The sequence below is a fragment of the Pipistrellus hanaki genome, assembly GCF_964339955.1.
Source record: "Pipistrellus hanaki genome assembly, chromosome: 3".
Lineage (NCBI taxonomy): Eukaryota > Metazoa > Chordata > Mammalia > Chiroptera > Vespertilionidae > Pipistrellus > Pipistrellus hanaki.
Window position 1 is genome coordinate 78,879,460 of NC_140505.1, and position 24,298 is coordinate 78,903,757.

The window sequence follows — 24,298 nt, forward strand, 5'->3', positions numbered from 1 at the left end:
TCATGGTGTTTTAAAAGATAAAGCTGCTATTATATGACATTCTCTACTTTCTTACATAGTTTATTCTTTACAAATATGCAACTTTTTTATTGTTTCCTTTACAGAATGTTTTATGCATTTATGAACCAAATGATGGAGTTGGTTTATATTTTTCTAAAGGTATTGTCAGTGATCTGATACAACTAGAAATATTTAATTGAAGACTCATGGACATGTCATTATGTTGGACTAGTCATTTCTGGAAGTTTCTTCAACCAAAATTTCTATTTGAATATTCAAGTATCAAAGAATACTGGGTTTAGAATGGCATAATGATGAATTTTCTCTGAGGACTGCAAATTTCATAGAGACCACAGTTGGATTCCAGTTACATTCTCCAATCAAAGTAATTCAATCCTTTGATAAAGTTAATTTTGAAGAGTTTTATGTTTATAAACGACGCCAAAAGATGGGAGAAAAAAATGGTAGGTTGAAAAACCATTGTTAAATTTTGTTTAAAAGTATGTAGATTACTTAATGAAGCCGAATTGTGGCATTTTCAAGGTGTTTAATTGTAATTGCCTTTTCTAAATTCAAAGGAATTAAGGGTTTATTCTGATTTAGCCAACATTTTTAACTCTTTATAATTATGTATCTATAATGCTAAGTCAGTACTTTGTTACTTTAAAAATATTTATTTTTTTAGAAAACATTTGGATTTACAGAAAAGTTGAGAAGATAGTATAGAGAATTCCCATCTTCCTGCACCCAGTTTTACCTATGATTAATGTCTGACATTTGGCTGGTAAATTTGTTATAATTAATGAATCAGAAGGGACACATTATTATGAACTGAAGTCCATGGTTTATTCCTATTTCCTTAGTTTTTACCTGACATCTTTTTCTGTTCCAGGATCCCATCCAGGATATCCCATTACATTAACTTGTCATATCTTCTTAGGGTCCTCTCAGATGTGACATTCCTCAGACTTTCTTTGGTTTTGCTTTTGTAGGATTTTGTATCCAGGTATTTTTTAGGATGCCCCTCTATTGGAATTGTTGACTGTTTTTCCCCCTCATGAGTAGGGTTATAAGGTTGTGGGATGTAAAATGCCATTTTACCACATCATATCAAGGGTATATTTATCAACATGCTTTCTCACTTATTGATTCTGAGTTTGATCACCTAGCTGACAGTATATATGATTTCTCTATTGAAAATTACTTTTTTTAAAAGTCTTCCTTTCCTTACTGTACTCTTTGACAGGAGTACAGTATGTGCAGCCCACAGTTAATCCACGGGGATTTTATGCTCCTATTCTTTCAGAACAATATTTACATTAATTATTTGGAATTGTTCTAAAATAAGGGAGATTTGTCTCATTTCCCCCACCTTTGTATTTATTCAATCATTTATTTATATATTAATGGATACTTATTTTATACTTTGGGTTATAACCTAGTACTGCTTTATTTTGTTACTTAAATTGTCCCAGGATTGGCCATTGGGAGCTCTTTCAGTTGGCTCTGTGTTCCCTTAACATACTCCCATTAATGTAGGTGGGTTTTGTTTTACTTTGTTTTTTAGTATTTCCTTGCTTTATGATATTAGAAGATGCTCAGGCTTACATATATTTCCTGTCCCAGTCCTAGAATTAGCCATTTCTTAAATATGCCCTGTTTCCTTTCATTGGAAAATTGTATTAGAAACCAAGATATGGGTAATAGGTATGCTCTTTGTTACTGGGGTTCCGTTGCTTAAGGCCCTCTCAGTGATAGAGCATGGAAATATATGTGTATACTAACCTATATATACATATCTATATTTCTATATGTAACCACGTTAGTCTATATTAAGCTAAATGTGACTATATTGATATGTCCAACTCTAATCCATTACCATATGGATCATTCCAGCCTACACCTTGCTTATCTGTAGACTTCCATTCCAACATTGAGAAATGTGGCTCTGACCATCTGATCCATTTATGTAATTGCTCAATTTCAATAGACAGGCATACTTTGTAGATATTGGGCATTGAGTTCCAGACTACCACAAAAAAAAAATATCAAAGCAAATTGTAATATTTTTGCTGGTGGAGAATTTTGCCTTTGATTTGTATAAAATGCAACGTTTGTGAAGTACTATAAAGCATAGCACAATAGCCGAAACCGATTTGGGTCAATGGATAGAGTGTTGGCCTGCGGACTCAGGGGTCCTGGGTTCGATTCTGGTCAAGGGCATGTACCTGGGTTGCAGGCACGTCCCCAGTAGGGGTGTGCAGGAGGCAGCTGATCGATGTTACTCTCTCATCGATGTTTCTGGCTTTCTATCCCTCTCCCTTCCTCTCTGTAAAAAATCAATAAAATATATTAAGGAAAAAAAAGCATAGCACAATAAAACAAGGTATGCCAGTATACTATTATGTATAGTAGTATCAGAAACATAAACTTATTCCAGGTGGGAAACTGCAGTGCTTGTTCACAATTACTATTACTTTTAGTTTACAGACTTCACTTATTTCCAGTTATTTAGATCATTACCTTTTCCACCCAGTTCTTCAGGGAGATTGTCTATACATTTTTAATACAATTAGATTCTCTTGTCACAGTCTACATTCCTTCCTTCCAGGGATCCCTAACCTCTTACATGATATTCTAAAACTTGCATACATTAAAATTTACTCTTTGTGCTTTAAAGTTCTTTGGGTTTTGACAAATGCATAGTGCCATTTATGTACCATTACAGTATTATATAGAATTATTTTAATGCCTTTTACATATGAATTTGTATGTGGAACATATAGTACTGATTTCACTGGACCATTATCTAGGACAGTGGTTCTTAAACTTTCTTTTGCTCTCAGGACTACTTTATACTTTTAAAAGTATTTAAAATCCCAAACAGCTTTTGTTTATGTGAATAAACAGCTTTTGTTTATGTGTTCATATTTACTGTATTAGAAATTTAAACCGAGACGTTTCAAAATGTTAATCAAATTCTTCCCAGATGGCTCAGTTGGTTGGAACATTGTCCCATACACCAAAAAGGTTGTGGGTTCAATTCTAAGTCAGGGCACATACCTAAGTTAGATCCCAGGTCAGAGCACATCACATATAGATGACAAGTGATCTATGTTTCTCTCTCACATCAGTTTCTGTTTCTCCGTTCCTTTTTCTAAAATCAATTTAAAAAACATATCTTTGGGTGAAGGTTAAAAGAAAAAAGTTAATTGGCTCATTTAAAAAATAATCAAACATGTTAACATGAATTGTATTTTTGTGAAAAATAAGCATTTTTAAAACAAAAATTAGACAATTGTTTTTCACTTCCATAAATTTTTAATAGTTGGCTTACTAGAAGAGAGATTCTCACATCTATTGTATTCAGTCTGTTCAAATATATTGCTTTGGCTAAAATGTGTAAAGAAAATGAAGCTTCACACAGACAAGAAATTTTAAAAAAAGGAAGAATATTTTAATAGCCTTTCGATAATTGTGGATTTTTTTAAAAGTATGTTTTTATTGATTTTAGAAGGAAAGAGGGAAGGAGGTGGCGGGGGGCGGGGAGGGGGGGAGAGAGAGAAACATTGATCTTTTACCTCCGCATGTCACTGATCAAAACCTGGGCATGTGCCTTGACCATGGACCAGCAACCTCAGTATTTGGGACAATGCTCAACCAACTGAGCCATACCAGCCTTCATTTCTGGAGGCAAGTAGCAGCAATGTTAGTATACTAATTTGATTTTCAATTCAAGTACCTGCTCCTGTATTTCTTGTTACTGTCTTCTAGCGACATATACTGAAATATTTGTTTTATTTATACTTTTAACCCTCAGCATGCATACAATGTACAAATAAGTAAAGGAGCAAGAAACTAAAATTGTTTACATTGTAGTAACCATCTATACAGTCTGCTGTTGAAATAAAAGTCAGTCAGATGTTTCTTTGTATGATACTCATTTAGTCTCTGTTCAAAAAGTTATCTGAATATTATTAACTGAATCTCTTAATCTCATTTATCAGAGAGGTTGGTTACCTCTTTTCTTAATATTACTGTGGTTAAATTTTCCGTAGTTAGAAGACCAAGAAAAATGATCAAGAAGAGTGAGGAACAAGAGCCACTGAAATATGAGAAATAAACCTAGAAGTATGAGATAATAAAGATATCGTAAGGAACAATATATTAAAAACCTAGAACAAATAAATACGAATTGCTTAGTTACATTTATTTATTTTGCAAGCAAATAGTTTCTGTATTTTCTGATTGGCTTTATTTTCTTATATTGTCAGTTTCCTCTTTTATTAATCTATTCCAAGACTAAGCATTTACCCTGTTCACTTTGTTAATCCTCACCCAAAGATATTTTTCTATTGATTTATAGAGATAGAGGAAGGGGGGTGGTGGGGAGAGAAACAGAGAGACACAACAATTGGTTGCCTTCTGCATGCGCCTCAACCAGGGCTGGGGATTGAGCCTGCAACTGAGGTATGTGTCCTTGACCGGAATCAAACCCAAGACCCTTCAGTCTTCAGGCTGATGCTCTAACGCCCATAGTCACCAAACTGCGGCTCGTGAGCCACATGCGTCTCTTTGGCTCCTTGAGTGTGGCTCTTCCACAAAATACCACGGCCTGGCAAGTCTATTTTGAAGTGGCGTTAGAAGAAGTTTAAGTTTAAAAAATTTGGCTCTCAAAAGAAATTTCAATCGTTGTACTGATGATATTTGGCTTTATTGACTAATGAGTTTGCCGACCACTGCCAGTGAGCAAAACTGGCTAGTGTTATCCTGTTTACTTTTTAAATTTGTTGTACCTGCTTCCTGTCAGAATAATTTGGTATTATGTGTTGCCATTTCCAACAGCTTTAAATGATAGTCATTGAAAAAAATTCATGTAAGTCCTGATTGCTGTCTTTCAGTATCACTGCTTGTTTTCTCAAGCTAGAGGATTATTATGCTACAGAAAGCTCTTTGTAAATACCTTTCAAAATCCTTCCTTTAAATGTCCACCTCAATAAAGATCAATCCCTAATATGAAGTTTGAGTCCTATCCATGAAAAAGAAACATGGTAACAATAGTTTGTTAAGTGCTTTTACAAATAGTTTTGCCTAAAAGCAATGATTTTTGTTAGTTATCTATCAGTGAAAAACTTAATGATTTTAAGGATTCTGAGAAACCCTGCTTCAGAAAATATTTTCTCTACTTAGTGAATAGTCTCTAAAATTCCACACTTAAAGATTAATTGCTTTTGTCTAAGACTATACTCCCTGTTAAATTATATACAGTAATTTCTTGCTGTCATGTGCTTATCTGTGTACATCAAACTCTGAGGTAGATGCCATTATTCCCATTTTACAGATGTAGTCACACTCCCTAATTAAGTGGCAGTGCTGGATTCAAACCCATATACATCTGAATTCCAAAGCACAGACTGTTAATCACTCCTGTTCTTCCACCTCCTTGCTCCTCCATGATTTCTTTTCTTGTACTCATCCCTTACATGTTGATGTTCTACAGAAGACCCTCTTCTCATTCCCTACACGTTCTCCTTAATCATCTACTCTGGCTTCAGCAAGCAGTTGTGTGTTATTGACTCCAAAGTTGTACATATGGACCAGATCTTACTCTGAAGCCTGTGTATCCATTTTGCTCACCCTATTTGAATTTTTGATATGTGCCTCTACCTTAATTCCCTATCTAAATGAATACCAATAGTATACATATAGTTGCCTGAGTCAGAAACTTAGAAATCATTCTTGACTCTTCCCTCTTTTCTCTGCCACATGAGTGACATATACAAATTTAATCACATTATAAGATGCTTAAACCTCTTGAGTGGCTCTCTGCAGCCTTCTGTATAAAAATGAAGTTGCATGGCATTGTATACAAGGCCCTCCATGTGATGTCTCCTGCATGCCTCTACACCATTTCTCATCCCTTTTGTCTTCACGTTGTTTTCTATGTTGAAGCATTGTCTGAGTTGTACCAATAGGAATTAAAGGTAGGCAGTCTTAGGTAGTACACATCAGTGCAAAATGGTAACAGAAACAGCACCTCTCCTAAGGCTGGTGTGGCAGCAGCCCTAATTAGCCAGACATCTTTTATTGGCAAGGTGACTTTGCCAGTAAGAGTTAGTTAGGACTCTGAGACTTAAGCTAATGAAGAGTCTCACTCCATGGCCAAACTTACAGGTTCTAGATTTAATTTCTGTTAAGGAAAATGTGGCTTTTTGTAAGTTATCCTTTCCTCATGGCTTCTCAAGTGACCTTTCTAAAGTGCAGTTATTCCTCTTTTGCTTAAGTCCCCATTAATTAATTTTAACATTTTATAAATACATTTTAAGATATTTTCGTTAACTTATAAATCTGTTTTAAGTGAGATTTTGCTTTTGCCAATTTATTTTAACTGCCTTTCTCATATTCTTGTTTTTAACTTTGAAAGGATTATTTCTCTAGCAGGTTTCTAAGGGGTTAGTTTGCTGGGCATATGAAATTTTGGATTGTCTATATAACTTTATAAAAACTTTTAAACATTTTGTTTCATTATTTTAAAGTAGTATAAAAGGTATTTTATTTTGAAATCTTTTTAAAATTTTTTTATTTTCAGAGAAGAAGGGAGAGGGAGAGATAAATCAATGATGAGAGAGAATCATTAATCGGCTGCCTCCTGCTCACCCCCTGCTGGGGATCAAGCCCAAAACCTGACATATGCCCTGAACAGGAATTGAACCATAACCTCCTGGTTCATAGTTCAATGTTCAAACACTGAGCAACACCAGCTCGATTATAAAAGTCATTTTAAAAAGCATTATTTTTAAATATATATATATTTTATTGATTTTTTACAGAGAGGAAGGGAGAGAGATAGAGAGTTAGAAACATCGATGAGAGAGAGTCATTGATCAGCTGCCTCTTGCACGTCCCCTACTGGGGCCGTGCCCGCAACCTAGGTACATGTCCTTGACCGGAATCAAACTCGGGACCCTTCAGTCCACAGGCCAACGCTCTATCCACTGAGCCAAACCGGTTTCGGCTTAAAAAGCATTATTGTTGGGCATTTAATTATTTTAACAATTGTTGAGATGTTTTATTATGAAACCATACACCTTTATACTCAGTGGATGTTATATTCCTTAAAGTTTTTAAATTAATGTGTCTGTGAATGTCCACTACCACCCTTGAATGAAGTTATTCCTTTTGTTTTCCAGTCAAGAAATAGTGTCACTAAAGTTATCAGCATATTTAAGTTAGTAGAAACAAATGACATACTAGATCATATTCCTTGTATCTAGTTTTTTGTTAAGAAACAATTACCAAAATCATCTTCCTCAAAGAATGTGAAAGATAATTAAGACTTGATTTTATTTATAAACCAAACAGACTGTTTGTAACATATGCCATGGGAAAATTACAGTCTATTAATATATTTTTATTGATTTCAGAGAGGCAGGGAAAAGTAGAGAGAGAGACAGAAACATGAATGATGAGAGATAATCATTGATCGGCCACCTCCTGGGGATTGAGCCTGCAACCTGGGCATGTGCCATTGACTGGAATAGAATCCGGGACCCTTCAGTCCGCAGGCTGATGATCTATCCACTGAGCCAAACAAGCCAGGGCATTACAGTCTATTTAATTTTTTTTTTAATTTATAAATTTGAGGGAGAGAGAGAAACATCAATTTATTGTTTCACTTATACATTTGTTAGTTGATAACATGTATGTGCCCTGACTGGGGTTTGAACTTACAATCTTGACATATTGGGACACTACTCTAATGAACTGAGCTATCTAATCAGGGCTACAATTTATTTCTATTGAGGACTTAGACTACTCACTGATTTATACTTAGGGGATGCAAAAACTTTCTGGATGGAACTGGAGGATGATGGAAAAGTGGATATCATATTTGAGCAAGTGCAAAATGTGCTGCAGTCACTGAAGCAGAAGATCAAAAATGGGTCTGCCACAAATAAAGGTATGAAGCAATAAAAACTTAGTACATTTAATACTTAATGTTACCTGTTGGCATACAGTATGATTCTATTTCCAGTAGTTTATTTTAAAAATCAAATTATTTCTGTTTTTAAGAACGTAACATCAGTTCTATTTACTTTTTAGTATGTCTGCTTCTATAAAAACTTGCTTTTTTACCATATCATGGCTATTTTGTAAAACTGGGGAAGATGCTTATTTTATTTTTTTATTTTTTTAATAAATAAATTTTTATTGTTCATATTATTACAAATGTTCCTTCCCCTTCCTCCCCCCCACCATTGCTCTCCTCCGCCAGGTTCCCACCCACCCTCTGCCCTTTCCCCACTCCCCATTGTCCTCATCCATAGGTGCACAGTTTATGTTCAGTCTCTTCCCACATTCCCCTCTCCCCTTTTCCCCGAGAATCATCAGTTCACTCCCCTTCCATACCTCTGATTCTATTATATTCAACAGTTAATATTGTTCATCAGATTTTTTTTTTTTTAAATTTCCTTGGTTTTTAGATTCACTTGTTGATAGTTACGTATTTGTTGTTCATAATTTTTATCTTTATTTACTTTCTCTTCTGGAAGAACCCCCTTCAGCAATTCATATAATTCTGGTTTGGTGGTGATGAACTCCTTTAGCTTTTTTTTATTAGTGAAGCTCTTTATCTGACCTTCGATTCTGAGTGATAGCTTTGCTGGGTAGATTATATTTGACTGTAGGTTTTTACTGTTCATCGCCTTGAATATTTCTTGCCATTACCGACTGGCCTGCATGGTTTCTGTTGAGAAGTCAGCTGACAGTCGTATAGGTGCTCCTTTATAGGTAACTACCTGCTTTGCTCTTGCTGCTTTTAATATTCTCTCTTTGTCTTTTGCTCTTGGAATTTTAATTATGATGTGTCTTGGTGTGGTCCTCTTTGGATTCCTTTTGTTTGGAGTTCTGTGCGCTTCCTGGACTTGTAAGTCTAATTCTTTCACCAGGTGGGGGAAGTTTTCTGTCACTATTTCTTTCAGTATGTTTTCGATATCTTGCTCTCTCTCATCTTCTGCGACCCCCATAATTCTGATGTTGGTTTGCTTGAAGTTGTCCCAGAGGTTTCTTACATTATCTTCAATTTTCTGGATTCTCTTGCCTTCTAGCTTCTGTGGAGGAGTGTCTTCTGGCTCTTTATGTTCCAAATCTTTGACTTGATTCTTGCGATCTTCCATTCTGTTTTTAGGACTCTGTATAATATTTTTTATTTCAGACAATGTATTCTTTATTTCTTGTTGATCCCTTATCATTTCTTGTTGACTCCTTATTAATTCTAGTTGATCTCTTTTCATATCCTCATAGGTCTTATCCATCTTTTCTAGGAAATTCTTGAAAAACCTTATAAGCGTAGATTTGAACTCTATATCCAGTCGCTTTTTGTCCTCCATTTCTTTCGTTTGTGATCTGTTTCGTTGTCGCATTTCGCAGCTACAGATGGGGCGGGGTTTCAGGGTGGAGCCTACAGCCTTGGCTTCCGTCAGCCCCGCCCTGTGCCCTCCCTATGCGGCTCCTGGGTCTCAGGATCCTTCAGTACTCGTTGCAAGCGTCTCTGAGAGAAAGGTGCCCTCGATTTTCGCCTGCTACCAAACAGTCTAGGCTTTCCCCCAATGAGCCCGGTATTGGGGTTCAGTTCAGTTGAAAGTGGGATTGGAGGTGGCATTCAGAGCAGTCTGGAGCTCCTGTCTCCTTCCCGCCAGGGCAATTCCACGGCACAGCCAACCGTCCCTTCTCTGCGGGCAATGTGCGCGCCTCCGGGACCTCCTTTCGCCGCTCCCCCAGGGTTCCGCCTTACAGCCCAGCTCCCTCTGTGTGAGCCTGGGTCCCTGGGGTCTGGCCTAGAACTGGGGTTCAGAGCAGTCAGAACTGGGGCCCAGCACAGTCGGAGCTTTTATCTCCTTCCTGCTAGGGAACGCCAGCCAGGCACTCAGCCTCCCTCCTCTCCGGCTCCGTCCTCTCCGCGCGCGCCGCATGTCTCCGTACCTTAGGCTTTTACAGCTCCTCCTCGCTTCCTTCTGGTTTTCTCCTTGCTTCTCGTTGTAGAATTTCTAGTCAGTTGACTTTCCTGTAGTTCTGGGTAATGTCCATTTTATATTTTAGTTATATTTTATTGAAATTGTTGTGCGCGGCTGCAGCTAGGTCTTTACCTGGGCATCCATCTTGGATTCCTCGGAAGATGCTTATTTTAAACTAGAGGTCCAGTGCACTAAATTCGTGCCTGGGGTGGGGGAGGGGTTCTTCAGCCTAACCTGCACCCTCACACAATCAGGGACCCCTTAGGGGATCTCTGACTGCCAGTTCTGGGACTGCTGGCTTCTGATCGCCTGCCTGCCTGATCGCCCCTAACCACCTCTGCCTCAGCCTCCGCTGCAGTGGCTTCGTCTGGAAGTATGTCTGGAATGACGTCCAGGTCATTTGGCTGTCCAGTCTAATTAGAATATTATGTTTTTATTATAGATAATAGCTACTGCATTTATGTCATTATCTCAAGATACCTGTTATTACTCCCTACTCCCCTTTTTTGTTTTCTCTTTTTAACTTTTCTTTGGGACGTGCATATTGCAGAAATAATATCTGCTTATTGTATATTTGGTATATGTAGCAAAAAACAAAAATTACCCATTATTCCATCATCAGTGACAACTAGTTTATATATATATGTGACTGTATTTTGCCTCCTTTAAGCAGAACTTGCCTTACTAGTCTTCTGAAAGCAAAACATGCATTCTACATAGACACTCATTCAGTCATCCAAGGCTTTTGTTTTTTATTTATTTTTCTTCATCTCTGGTTGGTTGTAGTACAAAAGACTTTGATGTGGAAACCTCCACATTCCGTCAGGACATACGATTTTCAAGCAAATTTTCCCCAGACTATTTTCCTCAGACTATTCTGAATACTTTTGGGTGTTCTTATAACATTAATTTACTATGTGCTTGTCAAAAAAATAGTACTGTTAAAATGAAAAATTTTAACACATTGCGGACAGATCACGAGAATTCTTGCTTCATATTACACAGTGTGTTACAAAGTATCATACTTTAAAAAGATATTAGCTTGTAAGAATGTAGTAAATAACTACAAAATGCAATGGATATTTAATTGTAAAGCGTGTCTTTAACATTTATGTAAAACTTTTTTTTTGTACTCATTAAATAGAAACTTATCTGGCCACTTGGTAAAGCTAGCAATAAAACTACTGGTTCATATTCCAGCCCCATTCCTTTATGACTGATATACCTAGATTTGAATCCAATACCACTTCCTAGCTAAATAACCTAAAATAAATAGCTTAACCTCTAAACTTCAGTTTCTTTCTTTCTAGTACAGATACTTGTAAGAACCTAAGGAGTTGTGAAGATTAAATGAGATAAAATATGTAAATTGTTTAGCACAGTAGCTGGGACCTTGAATAAAGGTGATGCTGCTGCTGATAGCTTTCATTCTTTTTTCCTTTCCTTAACAGAGTACGTTCAAGCAATGATTCTAGTGAATGAAGCAACTATAAATAACAATTTAACATTGATAAAAGGTATGTACATTTTTAATCCCAATCTAGAGTATTCTCTGTTTTTTTTCTTGACCTGAAACAGGCCCACCTAATTATGTCAGGCTAACTAAACTATATAAATCGGTTTTGTTTCTCTATTAAATGAAAATTCCTACCCACCCAGATAAAGGAAATGCACACTCTACAAAGCCTCCTAGGGAAGGCATGAACAAATGTATCTCTTCTTCATAAAAGAAAATATAAGAAAGGCAAATAAAATTTTAAGACTCCAAACCACCAAAAACCAGCTTTGTGTGAAGAAAACTACTAGGAAGGAATATTCTGGTATAGGTAAATAGGTGGGAAAGTTTTTAATTCCTAGATTATTATTAGACTGTCAGTCTTGAAGACTATAAACAAATTTATGTTATAGCTAATCAAAAATAATATACCAGGATTAGAGAAAGAAATATTAAAAGTCACTTTATTAGAATCACTATCTTATAAATATATAAAAATATATCCTATTTATATACTATAAATCTTAGTCTGTTCCTGATTTGCTAAAGTGTTGGGGAAGCACATTTATTAGATGTGAATTACTATTAAATATTATCAGTAAATTATAATTTTAACTGCTGTAATTTGGAGCCTTAAGGTTTTAAATCTCTGAAAATATAACCCAGCATCATCAGTATATTTTAAAGAAATCTTTTGTGGCTCAAAAGTATTCTCAATTTTAGTAGCTAACATATTTTTATAATAATCTACACAAAAGAGAAACATGCAAATTGACTGTACCTCCGCTGTGCCCACCAGCCAATCAGGGTGAGTATACAAATTAACCCAACAAAGATCAGCATCTCACCCTGGCTGGCCACCACCCCAGCAGGAACCTCCACCCTGATGGGGGTGTGGCCAGCCTGACAATGGCCCTCAGCCCCTTACCCAGGCTAGGGCCCCCACGCCCCCCCTCCCCCCAATGTAGTAAGAGTCCCCGATGGGCTTGGCCAGCCTGCAAACATCCATCAGCTCCTTACCCAGGCTGGCCACAAACCCCCAGTGGGAACCTCCACCCTGAATGGGGTGTGGCCAGCTTGAAAATGGCACTCAGCCCCTCACCCAGGCTGGCCACGCACCCCCAGCGGGTACCCTCACCTCATGGGGGTGTCGCCAGTCTGCAAACCACCACAGGCCCCTTGCCCAGGCTCCCCCACATCCCAAGGGAACCCCCACCCTGATCTGGGACACCCTTCAGGGCAAACCAGTCGGCCCCCACCCATGCACCAGGCCTCTATCTATAGATTATACTAATAATCTATGCTAATAAAAGGGTAATATGCTAATTAGACTGGGAGACCTTCTGGGCATTCTTCTGGACAAAGCTATGATGGCAGGGCCGAGGTAGAGGCAGCTAGAGACCAAGAGGGGAGGGAAGTTGTGGGTGATCAGGTCAGGGTGGGATGGCAGTTGTGAGTGATCAGGCTGGTGGGGGGCAGGGCCATTGGGGGTAAGACCAGCAGGGGAGCCAGTTGAGGGCAAGCAGACCTAAGTGCCGGTCAGTTGGAGATAATCAGGCGGGGGGGGGGGGAGGCGTTTGAAGTGAGCAGGCCAGCAGGGGGGGCAGTTGGGGGCAAGCACACTGGCACGGGAGGCAGTTGGGGGTGATCAGGCTGGCAGGCATTTGGGAGCAAGCAGAACTGGCGGAGGGGGGGCAGTTGGGGGTGAGCAGGTCGGCAGGCAAGAGTGGTTAGGGGCAATCAGGCAGGCAGGTGAGTACTTAGGAGCCAGCAGTCCCGGATTTTCATTACCCATTTAGGCCCGATCCCTGTAAACCGGCAGTAGGACATTCTTCGAGGGGTCCCAGATTAGAGAGGATGCAGGCAGGGCTGAGGGACACCCCCTCCCAACTAGTAGATTCTATATGAAAACAGCCTTTTGCAGTATCCTTCAGGTGCACTTGGAATCAGCACACCCTTAAAGGATTACAATAATTTTGAAGAAAAGCTTCTAAATACCGGAGATGTTTAGACCCTTTGCACTCCGAACCATTCTGGACATTGGCTACCAGCTACTTGACGCTACTTTGCGAAACGTGCGTTGAATTAACTCAATTCCCCGTAATCACTAATAAACTGCAATGTCCCCTGAGAGGGGACATCCGAGTGATATGCTAGAATTCTGATGTCCCCTGAGAGGGGACAGCGGAGTGCAAAGGGTTAAACATTATTTTTTTTATTTCGGAGACAATTTATTTCCCATTAAAAGAAAGTAAGTGGCCCTGGTGGCTCAGTTGGTGTCGTTTCATATACCAAAAGTTTGTGGGTTCCATTCCTGGTCAGGGTGCATACCTAGATTGTGGGTTCAGTCCCTGGTCAGGTTGTGTATGGAGGCAACCGATGGATGTTTCTCTCTCTCTCTCCCTCCCTGTCCCTCTCCCTCTCTCCCTCCCTCCCTTCCTCCCCCCCCCTCTCTCTCTCTCTCTTTCTCTCTCTCTCTCTCTCTCCTCCTCTCTCCCTGTCTGCTTTCCTTCCTCCCACTCTGTCTCTTCCTCAATCTCTAAAATCAGTTTTTAAAAATAGCATATTCTTGGGTGGGGATTAATTTAAAAAAAAGTAAGTTGAGTTTTTGTTTTGGTTCTTTAAAAGTAGTAATTTTGTCTATAGAGATGCTGAATATTGTCATTTAATATTTTTAGTAGTTTATCTGAGTTATAATGAACTTAATAAAAATAAACTTATTAATATAAAAGTATGTGTTTGCCAGTGGTAGAGCACTGTTTTTAAGTAAATGGGGAGTTATATAATTGACATTTAAAATTTTTTAAAAATTTATCTTTATTGTTACAGGTGTCCCCATTCCTTTTCCCTATTGACTACCCTCCTCCCCACTCCTGACCCCTCCCCAGGCCTTCACCCCACTATTGTCTGTGTCCATGGGTTATGCATATATGTATATAATCTCTTTGGTTGATTTCTCCCTTCCCTCTAAGGCTCCTTAGTCTGTTTCATGCTTCCATGTCTTTGGATCTATTTTATTTGTCAATTTACTTTGTTCATTAGATTTCACATGTAAGTGAGATCATGTGAAACTTGTCTTTGACTGACTGACTTATTTCACTTAGCGTAATGCTCTCTAGGTCCCTCCATGCTGTCTCAAAGGGTAAGCGATCCCTCTTTTTTTTTACAGCTGCTTAATATTCCATTGTGTAAATGTACCACTATATTTTTATCCATTCATCTACTAATGGGCACTTGAGCAATTTCCATAACTTAGATTTTATAAATAAATTTGTTATGAACATAGGGGTGCATATATTCTTTTCTAATTGGCGTTTCCAGCTTCTTAGGTTATATTCCTAGAAGTGGGATCACTGGGTCAAACAGCAGTTCCATATTTAATTTTTTGAAGAAACTCACACACTATTTTATAGTGGCTCTACCAGTCTACATTTCCACCAGCAGTGTACTAAGGGTTCCCTTTCTCCACATCCTCACCAGTACTTGTTTGTTGATTTGTTAATGGTAGTCATTCTGGCAGATGTGAGGTGGTACCTCATTGTTGTTTTAATTTGCATCTCATGATTAGTGACATTGAGCATTTTTTCATGTATCTCTTGGCCATTTGTATGTCCTTCTTGGAGAAATAAGTGCCTGTTTAGGTCTTCTGCTCATTTTTGTTTGGGTTGTTTGTCTTGTTGAGTTGTATGAGTACTTTATATAATTAAGTGTAGAAAGATATAGGAGAGATGAAGAGAAAAAGATGAATGGAAAGACAAAAATAGGTACCCAAATATCCTATTCAATTCCCCCTATAAAATAGATAATAGTAAAACAATGAGAAAAGAAAAGATACATATAGGCTTTCTTTATTTGTAACATTTTTATAAAGCCTTATGTTATTTTTCTATACAATACAAGCAGAAGTAGGTTGATTAAAATTCAGATAAAGTTCAAACTAGAGTTTTCTGCATTAGAAATCTCTTTTATCCTATCTTTTATTTCATCCTATTTTATTTTCTTGTTTTTAAAAATATTGACACTTAACTTTTTGGCTCAATCTTGATACCTTAATATGTCTGCAGATTTAAAGGCTCCCTATATCTCTAGTTAATAAAGATATTACTTAGATATTATTGTGAATGATTTTTAAATCGGTATACTTGTTATTCATGTTTTTATTTTTATTTTTATGTAGATGATAAATCTTTGACAGAGAATGAACAGGAAAACAAATCAGCTTCATTGCCATCTACCTCATATGAAGATTTTGTTTCAAAAGACTGTACAGTTCTGTATGTATATCTGTTTAATTTAATTTTGTTGTTAATAGTGTTGCTCCCAGAAAGAGATTTACTCTTGCTACTCATTTTACAGAAGAGTAGATAGAATATATTAAAAAGATTCCTACTAAAAGCATTAAAAGTTGTAAATTTTAGCATTTTAAGTAGGATAAAATTTCATGAGTCCCTTCATAGGTTATTTACTTTTAATATCCTTAGATAATCAAGTCTTTTAATAAAATTTAGCTTAGGATGTCTTTGTATATTATTATATTGAAATCTACCAAATTGGTTTTTGTTTTTTTAACCGGAAATTTGTTTTTCCTGGATTATTTTTGTTAAAGTGGAGTATTGAAAAGGGTCAAAAGTATTTCTTTCAGTATCTGTTCAGGTTTTAAAATGCATAATAACGCTAAATTAGTATCAGAAATTTTATAAGAATAAGCTAAATTTTTCTGATCTTTATTTAAAATGTTTTTATTGACTTTTAGAAGAAGGAAGAGGCAGAGAGAGGAGAAAAAAAACATTGATGAGAGAGAAACACTGATCAGCTGCCTCCTGCATGGCCTCCACTGGGGATCAAGCCCTCAACTAGGAATCAAACTGGCAATTTCTTGTTGCATGGGTTGATGCTCCACCACTGAACCACACCAGCTGGGCTGACCTTTTCTTCTTTAACCACTAATTTCAGTATAGATTCCTCAGCAGAATTCCTTAGTAGAATTCATCAAGAAATCTGACACTCTGACATTTAGTCTTTATTTTTAGTAGGTAATGCCTGTGTTAAAACTTTCAAGTACTAGTTAAAGGAAAGTTTCTGAAAATATTTTGTAGGGAACAGAATTTCAAAAAACGAAGAAGTGTCTTTAGAAAGTAAGTTATTAAGTTGATTGCCCTTCAGCTACATAGTAAAGTAACAAAAAAAGTTATCCTTACAGAATTCTTTTTTTTCCAGTGTTTATGAAAGGTGTATATTAACACTGTTGTATATGATTTGCATTTACAAATATTAGATACTAGAGGCCCAGTGCACGAAATTTGTGCATAGGATGGGAAGGTGTCCCTCAGTCCAGCCTGTACCTTCTCCAATCTGGGACCCCCAGTGGGATCAGGCCTAAACAGGCAGCCGGACATCCCTCTCACAATCCAGGACTGCTGGCTCCCAACTGCTCGCCTACCTGCCTTCCTGATTGCCCCTAACCACTTCTGCCTGCCGGCCTAATCACCCCCTAACCATTCCCATGCCAGCCTGATTGATGCCTAACTGCTCCCCTGCCAGCTTGTTTGCCCCCAACTTCCTTCCTCTGTCAGCCTAGTCACCCCTAACCGCCCTCCCCTGCAGGGTTGATCACCCCAACTGCCCTCCCTAGCAGGCCTGGTCCCTCTCAACTGCCCTCCCTTGCAGGCCTGGTGCCTCCCAACTGCCCTCCCCTGCTGGCCATCTTGTGGTGGCCATCTTGTGTCCACATGGGGGCAGGATCTTTGACCACATGGGGACAGCCATCTTGTGTGTTGGAGTGATGGTCAATCTGCATATTACTCTTTTATTAGATAGGATAGAGGCCTGGTGCATGGGTGGGGGCTGGCTGGTTTGCCCTGAAGGATGTTCCAGATCAGGGTGGGGGTTCCCTTAGGGTGTGGGGTGGCCTGGACGAGGAGCCTGTGGTGATTTGCAGGCCAGTCATGCCTCCTAGCGACCCAAGCAGAGGCCCTGGATTCTGGAATTTATTTACCTTCTACAATTGAAACTTTGTAGCTTGGAGCAGAACCCAGCCTCCTGCTTGCTCCATGGCTGCAGCCATTTCTGTTGGGGTTCATCTATCTTCTATAATTGAAACTTTGTATCCTAGAGTGGAGGCCTAAGCAGGCCAGGGCAAGTGGAAAGCTTGGCTTCCTCTGTTGCTAGGGTCAACCCTAGCCTGCTCTCTCCAGCTCTGTAGCTGCCACCATTTTTCTTGGGATTTATCTTTTATAATTGAAACTTTGTATCCGTGAGTGAAGGCCTAGGCCGGCCAGGGTGTGTGGAAAGCTTGGCTTCCTCTATTGCTGGAAAACCCAAGCCTCTCAACTGCTCTCTGTGGCTGCAGCCATCTTGGTTGGGGTTAATTTGTATACTCACTCTGATTGGCTGGTGAGTGTAGTGCAGTGATGGTTAATTTGCATATTACTCTTTTGTTAGGTAGGGTGTCATTGCAGTTTGAGTCTAAAAGGCTCATCAAAAACTCTCAGAGAAAGCTACGTTCATAGTTTTAAAACACTTTAACTGGCCATTTCAATAGCTGAATTCAAGTTTTATTACCTTTTAAAAAAGTTAAGTCACTCAAAATCACTAAATAGATTCTTATTATATAAATTGCCTCCAGACACACTGTAACCCATCTAGATAATTTAGATAATTATATTTTAAGCTTAAATGCAGGAGTGGGTTTCATTCTTAAGTGTCCTATCCCAGCTTATCATAATCCTTTTAAATTTTGAAACTCTTATCTATTATATTTTCTTACTACCATGTTTCCCCAAAAATAAGACATCCTCCGAAAATAAGACCTACTTACAGGTTTCCTTCTGAGTGAAATATAAGGCATCCCCCGAAAATAAGCCCCCCCCCCCCAGGCTAAACATGAGAGATTTGGTCCACTGATTCTGAAAGAAATGGAGTCACAAGAAATTCACCAGGAAATTCAGGAATTGGATTGTTAATGACGATGTTCCAGAAGATGATGACATGATTGTCATTGAATAAATGAGTAAATTCTCGATATTGTAGGATTCACAGTTTGTCTGGTTTGTGTTGACAACTACCATACTATCATACCGTATACAGGTAATAAATTTCCTTTATTTTCATTTAACAATAAATGTGTACCGTATTCTTCTTCATGGAAAAATAAGACATCCCCTGAAAATAAGACCTAGTACATCTTTGGGAGCAAGATTAATATAGTAAGACACTCTTATTTTGGGGGAAACAGGGAAGCTTTTCATCTAGCACAAATATTTAAGTAAGCTTTCTAGTCTTTATTGAAGCTCACTGCTAGAGACCTCTTTTCATTACTCTTCATAAAGAACTGTTCAACCAGTTGTGAATTTATTTACCTCTATCATTGTCCTGCCTATGTGTCTCTTACACATAAGACTATGAGAAATCAGGATTCACTGCTGTAGCATTCTATATTATTATCAAACTTTATCAACCCTTATAAAAAAGTATGATTAGGTTTATTTGCACTTTTTTTTTTTTTTTTTGTAAACCAGTCCATGTTGGCTTTTAAATCATAAGTATTTCAATGTCACATGTCCTGATTCTCTCTTTTAGAATTGTTTAGGGATCAATATTAAGCTAACCATTCTGTACTTTCAGGACTGTTTTCTTTTTCATTATTCTTTTTTTAAACTCTCATTTAAAAATAACCTCTCTGAGGTTATTTTTTCTTTTTTTTCTTTTTTTTTTTTTTTTTTTTTTTTTTTAAAAAAAAGAGGGGAAGGGAGAGAGTGAAGGGGGGGAGAGAGAAACATCAACGTGAGACACATCAATTGGTTGCCTTCCCCACGAGCCCTGGCAGGGGCTGGGACAAACTGGCAACTCCTCTGTCTGCAGGCCGAAGCTCAACAGCTGACCCAAACCGGCCAGGGCTGGAAGGTTCCCTTAAAAAAAAAAAAAAAAAAAAAAAAAAAAAAAAAAAAAAATTAGGGCAGTATTTTTCTATTTTTTATTTATATTTAAATTTTTGGTATTTAATTTATTTGGGTCTTGAGATTAATTTATTTGGGTCTAGAATCTTAAATATGTTTAAATAAAGTAGCATTCTAGGACCCCTTTTAAACTGTCACAGACTTCAGTTTCTTTTCATTTTTGTCTGGTCTTTCCAACTTGAGGGCAGCAGCGATAGTTATAGGTAGAAAAGACAAAGGCAAAAAAATAAAAAGACAAAGGCAAATTGTTTTTGAGCCTCCCCTTCTCTCTATTATCAGTTAATTTTATATGATCATTCCCCAACAGATTGTCTTGTTTCAAAGTAACTTGACTGAGATCTTTTCAGATGAAGGGATTAGGTTTAGGATTTTTTTCCTTAACCATTACGAATTCTAAGGGGATTTGTACTATAAATTTGAGATACTAATAAGTGATTAATTTTAAACAGATCTATAAAAAATGAGGAAATTACCCCTCCGGAAAATAAAGCTGCAGACTTTAGAGAAAAAGAATCATCTTTGAATGTATCTTATAAAAGTCATGAATGCTCTGGTACCTGTCTGATGAAAATGCTACTACCCTCCAAGGCAGAAAACCCTCTGCATCTACCAATTACGTGCCACTTCCAAAGACGACATGCAAAGACAAATTCTCATTCTTCAGCACTCCACGTGAGTTATAAAACCCCTTGTGGAAGGAGTCTACGAAACATGGAGGAAGTTTTTCGTTACCTGCTTGAGACAGAGTGTAACTTTTTATTTACAGATAACTTTTCGTTTAATACCTATGTTCAGTTGACTCGGAATTACCCAAAGCAAGAAGAAATTGTTTCTGTTCCTGATATTAGCAATGGAGTGGAATTGGTGCCCATTTCTTTCTGTAATGAAATTGACAGTAGAAAGCTTCCATACTTTAAGTACAGAAAGACTATGTGGCCACGAGCGTATTATCTAAACAGCTTTTCCAACATGTTTACTGATTCATGTGACTGTTCTGAGGGCTGCATAGACATGTGAGTAGAATAATCTGACATTTTAAAAAAATCTTCTGAATATTAGGGGTACTTATTAAGTCCTGCTACGTTATCAGTTTGTTTATCTAAAACTGTTGGCTAAGAATCTAAAATGGAAAAATGCACTTTCTCACTAGGAATGGTAAAGAAAATTCTTTACCAGTTATAGTAATTTGAAAATTATTTTCTCAAGGTGAGTATTTTCTTTAAGCTAGTATCAAAATCACAATTACAGTTAATGCCATGTAACAGTGCCAGACACTGTGACAATTGTTTTACATTTTCTTATTTAATTCTCACAAAACTCCATGAAGTAGTAATGTTATTTTCATGTCAGAAATGAGGAAATTGAGAAACCAATTGTAAGATCATAGGGCAAGCAAATTAAAGAGCTACAATATTAATCCATGCTTTTAACCACCATATATTATGTTTTATTTTTACAAATCATTTCTTTGCAATTTTCTAGGAAGATAATGGCGCTTATAATTAGCACTCTCTCGATCATAACATTGACATTCCATTAAAACAATGAAAACATGTTCTAATATCTTAGGACTTTGAAATCATTTTGTTTTATGGGTGTGTAATATACATGATTTTGTGATTATCTATGCAAATTGGGATGACGCCACATAACAACCAATCAGGATGGGGGCGAGGCTGCAGCGGAAACTCTCAGCATGCCTGCAGCGGAGGGCCGAAGGGTGCAGAGAGGAAGGGAGAGCAGATAGGCAGTTAGGGTGATCAGGCCAAGATGGGAGAACAGATAGGCAGTTAGGGGGATCAGGCCAGGAGGTAGGCCTGTAATGCTATGAACTTTCCTCCAGGACTATTTTTGCCCTGTCGCATAAGTTTTGGGTGGTTATATGTTAATTTTCATTTGTTTTCAGAAAGTTTTAAATTTCTTGCTTGATCTCATTAGTAACCCATTCATTGCTAAATAACATCTTATTTAGCCTCCTGTATTTAAGTGTTTTTGTATTATATCAATCTTCTTGAATTTGTTTAGATTTGTTTGTGCCCTAACGTGTGGTATATCTTTGAGGATGTTCCATGTGCACTTGAGAATGTATATCAGTTGCTTTGGGGTGAAGTGTTCTGTAAATATCGGTTAGACCCATCTGATCTAGTGTATCATTTAAGGCCTCTGTTTTCTTGTTAATTTTTTATCTAGATCTATCCAGTGAAGACCTACCAGTGGCGTGTTAAATTCCCCCACTATGACTGTTTTACTGTTGATTTTTAAAGTCCATCAAGAGTTTTTTTAATATACTTGGGCTCCTATATTGGGTGCATATATGTTTATAAGGGTTATATTTTCTTGTTGAATCATTCCCTTCAGTATTATGAAGTGGCCTACTTTGTCTCTTATTATGGCCTTTATTTTGTCTGATATGCATTTTACAACTCCAGTTTGTTGTTTTTTTCCTTTTCATTTGCATGGAATATATTTTCCCATCCCTTCACTCTCAGTGTATCTTTGAGGTGGGCCCAAGTTTCACTTCTGTTTAAAAATAAGTTTGTTTGTTTTAAACTTTGCCTCTAGGTATAACCCAACTATATCTGTCTAAACTCAATCTCTTTCAGTGCTTGGAAAAAAACTGCCTGTTCGACGGTGTTTACTCTATAGTCAGTTTAAGGGACTTTTTAAAAAAGAATAACTTGACTATATGTAATTTTAGAAGCTACAGCATTAAGCTGGACCGAATCCAGTCACAGCATACATAGGCATTTAGGACAATGAAGGCAGTTTGAGTCACAACAAATGACAAAATTCACATCTGAAGAATCGGAAATAAATGTAGAATTTGATTGAAAAGACTTTACAATAGCTATGTTTAATGTGTCTAAAAAGCTAAAATATTAGCATCTATGAGACAAGAAAAGGGGATTTTATTTTTAATGGTTTATATGAAGAAGAACCATTGGCAATATGGAAAATAAAACATGGTTACTGAAATAAAAAATGAAATAGATGTACTATATGTTTGCATTGGTATAGTTGGAGAAATAATTAGTGAATTGCATGGCAAAAACTAAGATCTCTCAGAATGTAAAGAGATAAAGATATGGGGAAAATAAGTTACATGTTAAAAAATATGGAGGGTAAAATAAAAAATTGCAATATACATATGTAGTGGAGAAAAGGACAACACTCAAATAATAGCTGAGAATTTTCCAAATTGAAAAAAGACAGGAATCCTTGGAGTCAAAAAGCCTCCGAAAATAAGATAATCCTAAAAATATTGATGCAACTTAAAAAGTATCTAGGTTAAAGAGTAAATTTTAAAAACTCAGAAAAAAGGACAGACTGACAGCATACTTTTCATCAGAAAATAATAGAACAAAAAAAAAAGAGAGAGAGAGAGAGATTAGCTTAAATTACTGAAGGAGAATAAATATAAAATTAGAATTCCATACCAAGTCATTTTTCAGGGGGAGTAGGGTGTTTAAACCATGACACAGCAGTTGAAGAAGTAATAGTACTTTTCATTTTAAGTATATCCAGACTTTTGTTTTATCAGGAGCATTGTTTCCAAGTTATAGAGTTAGTGGCATGTAAAATCATTTAAGGGCTTATAACTAGCTTTTTAAAAATTAAATAGTACAAAAAGATACCCAAGTGCATTCCATATGATAAAGGTAAAGTTGCATGCCACCATTGTTGCAGTTTATTCACCTGCACACTTATATAGATATGTATAATTATATAGGATCATGAAGAAAATGTATTTGCTACCATGGGTCATAGTAAAAAACATTTGAAAGTTAATACTCTAGAGATGCTTATACCTGTGTATAAGAATAGGATGTTTATTGCATATCTGTTATATTGAAAACTTCAAACAACTTAATTGCATACCAAGCATCTTAATGAAGCAACATAATTGTATATCTAAATGCTATGGAAAAGTTTAAAGGATTTAACTAGATTTGTGTAAAACATGGGGTCTCAAAAAATAATATTGAAAGAGAAAGCAAGTTGAAGGATAATAACTATAGTAAATATTTAATAACAGTACCGTATATTGTGAATAGATCTATATGTTTAAAAGTGTAAAGGATATCACACCAAACCGCTTGAAAGTTTAATTTTATCTGTAATGTTTAATTTTTTTATTTTTTAAAGATCACATAAACAGTGTGTATGTTTTAAATTATATTCATAGGAAAAAGAAGGACTAAACAAAATGATGACAGCTAATTCTATGTGGTAGAAATGTGAGTGTTAGTTGTATTACTATTTGTATTTTTTTGCACTTTTAAACTTTGCAAACAAAATCATATCAAAAAAAGCATCTTTCGATTTCTACATCTGTAAAGAGAATCCAAATTAATGAATTTTTTAATTTTTTTTCTGTTGTAAACAGTAGCCACCACTCTTATGCGTGTATGTATATACAGAAAAACACAGAAGAGAATCATCAAGAAAAAGACTTCAAAGTCACTTGTTGAAAAAAGAAAAAAGGGATAGATCCAGAGAGTTTAACCAGCTCACCAGTAGTCACATACTCAGTTTACACCTGAGATATCCAGGTTCCTTACTCCCTATCAAGTTATAAGTCTCTTGTCATGTTAGATAATCATTTAAATAGAAATTTTTTTATGGTTGTAATTTTCTTATTTAGCAGCATTATAAAGAACAAATTAGTAACCAGATACCCAGTATCAACTTCCCTAATCTCTTTTCATGTCATTGGAAAGGAAGGTAACTTAAGGAATCTGCAAAACTATGTACACTCTTTTGGGTTTGACACACATAAATTTATCCATTCTAAGGGAGTGTACCTGGGAGAATATTCTCAAAAAAGCTTCTGC

General features: G+C 36.9%; 1 protein-coding gene across 8 annotated transcripts in view; it reads left to right on the plus strand.

Moving 5' to 3' along the window:
* Positions 1-24,298, plus strand: part of SETDB2 (SET domain bifurcated histone lysine methyltransferase 2) — a 93,244-nt gene that overhangs the window by 7,099 nt on the left and 61,847 nt on the right. For 3 of the 8 annotated variants that reach the window (XM_084879328.1, XM_084879332.1, XM_084879331.1), the window contains 5 exons: positions 160-464; positions 7,835-7,960; positions 11,465-11,530; positions 15,686-15,782; positions 19,913-20,476. In XM_084879328.1, coding sequence (XP_084735454.1) covers positions 449-464; positions 7,835-7,960; positions 11,465-11,530; positions 15,686-15,782; positions 19,913-20,476 — 869 coding nt within the window. In that variant the 5' untranslated portion in view covers positions 160-448. Of the gene's footprint in view, positions 1-104; positions 465-7,834; positions 7,961-11,464; positions 11,531-15,685; positions 15,783-19,912; positions 20,477-24,298 lie in introns of those variants that run through there. The other 5 variants (XM_084879330.1, XM_084879329.1, XM_084879333.1 and 2 more) reach the window with 4 other exon arrangements.